Source organism: Ranitomeya imitator, chromosome 2 (genome assembly GCF_032444005.1).
Source record: "Ranitomeya imitator isolate aRanImi1 chromosome 2, aRanImi1.pri, whole genome shotgun sequence".
In the NCBI taxonomy this organism is placed as follows: domain Eukaryota; kingdom Metazoa; phylum Chordata; class Amphibia; order Anura; family Dendrobatidae; genus Ranitomeya; species Ranitomeya imitator.
This window is the reverse complement of record NC_091283.1, coordinates 510445662-510451727: the sequence shown is the minus strand read 5'-3', so window position 1 is coordinate 510451727 and position 6066 is coordinate 510445662. Positions and strand designations below refer to the sequence as shown.

Here is a 6066-nt window from a genome sequence, read left to right as displayed (position 1 = left end):
GTATGAGCAAGTCTGGTATTTTTATTGACGCTGTCACCAAGAGGACCGTGTTTGTTATTCTCAGGTAACAAAGTGACACTGAACTTATAAAACCATACCTTTTAGATCTGCCTTTTAGATCTGTCCATAGGCAGATCCTCATTATAGTTTGAGTGTTATTACATCAGTGCTGGAGAAATATCACGTAGTGACTCTATGTTTATGTAGAAGATTTCCAAACTTAATATAAAGTGTGGTCAAAAGTTTGTGGTAACTGGAATGTAACATCCATAGGGACTTATACATTCCCTTCCCAGATCATGGATGTAATATATAGTTACCCGCTTTTCTACCTATTCCAACCTCCACTCTTCCAGGGCAGATTTTCCGCAACATTTTGAACTGTGTAGAAACTTGTGCCAATTCTACCAAATCTGTTGGTGACTCACAGATATTGGGCTAGAAAAGTAATTTCTCAATTTGTGTTACAATTAATTGCTAAGGTGTTCATGGCATTGAGGTCATGGCTCTGTGCCCATACTCTTTCCTACACGCAACCTTTTAAAACCATGACATTATGGACTGCACTAGGGTGCAGTCATTGAGGTACAGGAAAGGGCCTTCTCAAACTGTTGCGAAAAAAGTGGTGAGCCACAAATATCTGAGATGTCTTTGTATGCTGGCTTTATAGTATTTAGATTACCCCTCAAATAAGGACTCGGACCAAAGCTGGATTATAACCTTATCCCATTGTCACTCAACCAAATTATCCGGTAACCACTATGAATTAATGTATGTAGCATTGTCGGAATCTTAGTGGTGTACTTCAGAGCACACTACCTGACTCTTGTGCATGGTGATCATAGACTTGTGTAGAGCTACTTGACCATGAATTCCATGTGATGAGGTCCTGATGCACAGCTTTTTGTGTTTGATGTTACATTCTGAGGCAGTTTAGAGCAATTTAACCCCATGATGACCGCCAAATTGTCTTTTTACTGACCTGAAATATAAGAGAATAACTGCATATCTGCATACAGGTGACCATCCAGCAGCTGTCTGCTGTACACTATAGCTGACAACTTGCTGCCTCAGCAACTATCAGTGTTGGCACCAATAGTTGTTTAACCCCTTAGATGATGCTGTTAATAGTGACTACATCATATAAATGGTTAACAGAATGTGGGGCTTCCTCTTTAACCTCATCGGCACCCTCAGATCATGATTGTGTTGTCCTGATGTTTGTGATGGCAATTCATGGCCAAATAGCGGCCATAGTCTGCCGGCTACAGGGACCTGTTCAGAAGTTAGCGACATTTAGGTGGTAAAAATACACTTTTTCATTCCTATCATGCCACTTTGCATTAATTCCTGAAAATCACCTGAAGGGTTAATAAACTACCTGACAGATGTTTTCAATATGTCAAGGGGTGCTATTTTTAAAATGGTATCACTTTTGGAGGTTTTCCAATTTATAAGATCTTCAAAGTCCCTTCAAACCTGGATAGGCCCCTCCAAAAAATAAATTTAGTAAATTTCCTTGAAAAAATTAAAAATTACTGCTACATTTTAAAACCTTCTAAAAGGCTAAGAAAATAGAACAACATTTTACAAATGGTACTGATGTAAAGCAGGCATGTGGAAAATGTTATTTATTGACGTTTTTCTGTGGTACGACTATCTAGATTAAAGGTATAATCATTCAAAGTTCCACGAAAAAAAACCTCAAAATCACTGGGATTTGTTGAAGCATTCTACAGTTGTTAATGCATAAAGTGACATTGATCAGATTTTAGAAATTTGGCCCGGTCTCTAAGTGGATAAACTACTTCTGTGACTGATGCTTCATTATTACTATGCGTGCATTTGTCTCCTGTTTGTTTCTGAGTGATTGTTATTTCTAGTCTCCTCCACTTGTCAAAATCTTTTAACAATTTCACACACGAACTTGCGGCAGATGTGACAAACTATGCCAGTGCCCTGTTTAAAGGGAACCTGTCACCCCGAAAATCGCAGGTGAGGTAATCCCACCGGCATCAGGGGCTTATCTGCAGCATTCTGTAATGCTGTAGATAAGCCCCCGATGTTACCTGAAAAAGGAGAAAAAGACGTTAGATTATACTCACCCAGGGGCGGTCCCGCTGCTGGTCAGGTCGGATGGGCGTCTCCGGTCCGCTGCGGCGCCTCCCATCTTCTTTCCATGACGTCCTCTTCTGATCTTCAGCCACGGCTCCGGCGCAGGCGTACTTTGCTCTGCCCTGTTGAGGGCAGACAAAGTACTGCAGTGCGCAGGCGCCGGGCCTCTGACCTTTCCGGCGCCTGCGCACTGCAGTACTATCCTCTGCCCTCAAGAGGGCAGAGCAAAGTACGCCTGCGCCGGAGCCGTGGCTGAAGATCAGAAGAGGACGTCATGAAAAGAAGATAGGAGGCGCCGGAGCGGACCGGAGACGCCCATCCGACCTGACCAGCAGCGGGACCGCCCCTGGGTGAGTATAATCTAACGTCTTTTTCTCCTTTTTCAGGTAACATCGGGGGCTTATCTACAGCATTACAGAATGCTGCAGATAAGCCCCTGATGCCAGTGGGATTACCTCACCCGCGATTTTCGGGGTGACAGGTTCCCTTTAAAGCTACTGAGCTCTCTTGTATACACCAAAACCAGGTTAAAACTCAATAAATAACACACATGCAATGAACATTAGGATTCAGATGTACCAGATGGTGCCGTAGACCACAATTAGGCAAACGTAGTCCAAAATATGCAACTTTGGACTCTGTTTTCTGTTGTTTTTTTTTAAAGGCTCCAGATGAAAGAATTGGTGGCTGGGTTTAATTCCAGCCTTATATTTTGAATTAGTGCTCATTCGCTTTAAATCGTTTGCAGAGTTGTTTTCCTTTTAAGTTTTTGTTTATTGAAGATAAAGCAGGGCTCGGTCCTACAAAGATGTTATTTGGGATCTGTTCCCGCTTTCGTTTTGAATAAGAGCAATCAATAGGAAATCCATGCCTTTCTACACTACCTGTGAAAAAACCCTGACCAGTAGCATCAAACTATTCTTTATTCATGTTTTGTGAGCTACAGGAAACAATGAATCTCATCCTACACATTCATTATTCTGAGAAGAGGCAGATACAATTCCCCTGTCAAGTTTTCCAAAACAATAGGAAAGAAATATCCTCATATAGTTTGGGCCAGTTGCTTTGAAAGAAGGAACATTTTACTGCCCACTCTGACCCACTTCCAAATTAATTAGGATTCCTTGTTTCTGAGAGCATTATTTGGCTTGAAAATGTAGGATAGCTGCTGGCAAGAACATAATGAGGACTGGCCTCCTGAGATTAACCCTGATAATGCTAGATGATAGCCCTGAGATATACACTTATAAGCGATATCATCCAAATCAAAAACATTATATATAGTATGTATCACAAATGTTTCGACTATGTGTCTGTAAATAGCCAAATAATATAAGAGGACTCTCCAATAGAGTATGTAACCTATAAGAGACTAGAAGTCAGAATCCAAAAGAGTTATATATGTATACTGCATGTGTGCACTATATTGTGTAATTAGGCTAGTTTCACATTTGCGTTACAATCCGCAGCGTTTAATCCGCAACCTCAAACGCATGAAAAACCGCATGCAAACGCGTACAAAGGCAGCGTTTTTTAGACACATAAGGTAACGCATGCGGTTAAAAAAAGCGGCGTTTACACGCTTTTTCATGCGTTTGCGTTTTCTGTGCGCATGGTGGAAAATTTAACAGGAGAAAAATCTAGATAAACAGACACCACCAATTGGACTACAGTGGGCGTGTATTATGGGATATCTATATATAGACCCTTGGACTGCTGAAATCTTAACAGTTTGCTACTGTATCCTGTGTCATGATGGATCTTCGCATGGAGAGCTTTTATTTCAACCTGGATTTAAGCATCAAGCTGTTTCTTGCCTGTGCGTTTGCTTGGAAGCAACAAAAAAAAGAGAAGGACACGGCGTAGGTGTTTTGGAGACACCCCATTATTGAACTCCGGGGGAGCCGTGGAGCCTATCACACGCGATATGGCGAGCTTAATACCAACCCGGACAAATTCCCGGAGTATACCAGGATGTCTCAAGACTCTTTCCGGGATTTGCTTGATCGTGTCCAAGGAGCCATCCAGAGACAGGACACCCAGCTCCGTAGAGCGATTCCAGCAGAGGGACGGCTCCTGGTTACATTAAGGTACGTAATAATTATAAACAAATGCCGGTCATAATTATAGTTGGTCTGCCATGTATTAATTGTATTTTCCTTTGTCTTTAGCTAAACACCACCATAAATGGAATTGATTGTAATTTTATTTTTTTTATTTTCTTTCAGATTTCTTGTAACCGGAGAGAGCTTATCATCCCTCCACTTTCAGTACCGGCTTGGAATTTCCACCCTGTCTGGAATAGTTGCGGACTCCTGCCGGGCTTTGTGGAACGTTCTCCGGGATGAATTTATACCCCTACCCACAGAGGACATATGGATTGAAATTGCAAAAAAATTCTGGAGTGTGTGTGATTTCCCCAACTGTTTGGGAGCAGTGGATGGAAAACACATTCGCATTATCAAACCAGCCAGAACTGGATCAGAGTACTTCCACAACAAAAAATTATTTTTTGTTGTGCTCATGGCAATATCAGTTGCGGACTGTCGCTTCATTGCCGTTGACATTGGAGCTTTTGGCCGTGGCAATGACTCACAGACTTTCAAGAACTCTGATATGGGCCGATGTGTGTATGGCAAAAAATTTAATTTTCTGCTGCCACAACCTCTCCCCAACACTCAAGGCCCACCGATGCCATTTGTTATGGTTGGGGATGAAGCCTTTCAGATGTGTGAAAATCTGCTGAAGCCATATTCCAGTCGGGACTTGAACCACACTAAAAGGATTTATAACTACAGACTGACCAGGGCCCGAAGAACAGTAGAGTGTACCTTTGGGATTCTAGTCTCAAAATGGTGCATTCTTGGGACCGCCATTAATCTAAAAATGGAGACAGTCGATGAGGTGGTCAAAGCCTGTGTGGTTCTCCACAATTACATAATGGCTAAGGAGCGACCCAACATTGAACTGGATGAACCAGTTGCAAACTCATTGCCAGATTACCAGCATCACCCGCAGCGGTCAACTGGTGAAGTTGGCCACATGCGGGACCAATTTGCTGTCTATTTTTATTCTGATATTGGACGTGTGGCATGGGAAGACAATATTGTGTAAAATGTCCTGTTGGGTTTGGGTCTGTACCAGTTATGTTTTAAATGTTACTAATATTTTTTGTTAATAAACTTCGCGTTTTGATATCTTGAATGAGTCTCCTCTGTATTTCCTCTAAAAACCACTTATGTTGTTAGTGGTAAGGTAGTTGACATCATTACATCCTGATTCTGTTCTGCAGTATCTATTGGACGCGGACTGAACAGACGATGGAGGTATAATGCAAAGCTGATCTACTCTCATCAAGTCAGGTGCCATAAATAATGAATTCATGATACACAAATAACAGCCTCATGAATTCCCTATTTCTGACACATTCAGGTGAGTATAGATATGCCTTGTATGACCTCCATCGTCTCTTCGGTTTGTGTGAAAGATTACGTACACTGAAGAAAAAATGGAGGTTATACAAGGCAGTTGTCTACTGACCAGGTCAGGTGTCATAAATAATGAGTTCAAGACGCAGAGTTTTGTGCATCATGAACTCCCTATTTATGACACATGACCAGTTGAGTATAGTTCTGCTTTGTATTTCCGCCATTTTCTCTTCAGTCTGCGACACAAATTAATCAGACTGAAGAGATTATGGAGAAAATACAAGTTATATTTTACTTTTTGCCACCTCATAGCTCTATACCAAATACACAAAGCTGCAGTCTTGTACTTAATAACTACTGGAGCTATGAGTTGGCAAAAAAAAGTGTGCGGCGCAGTGTTTTATTAGGCGCACAGTGTGTGTTGCCGGCGGCAAAATACACAAATAACCAAACATTATCGGGAGGCAAAAAACATTATTTATTTTTTAACCAAAAGTTTAACTGCGCCTGCTTGGGGTAAAGT

The 6066-nt window shown here is 41.6% G+C and overlaps 1 protein-coding gene across 1 annotated transcript; it reads left to right on the top strand.

Moving 5' to 3' along the window:
- Window positions 1–4089: 4089 nt before the first annotated feature.
- On the top strand, window positions 4090–5490 carry LOC138666713 (uncharacterized). The gene is made up of 3 exons (XM_069754899.1): window positions 4090–4205; window positions 4344–5143; window positions 5408–5490. The coding sequence occupies exons 1-3, from the start codon at window positions 4090–4092 to the stop codon at window positions 5488–5490; spliced, it is 999 nt and encodes a 332-aa protein (XP_069611000.1).
- The last annotated feature ends 576 nt before the right edge of the window (window positions 5491–6066 follow it).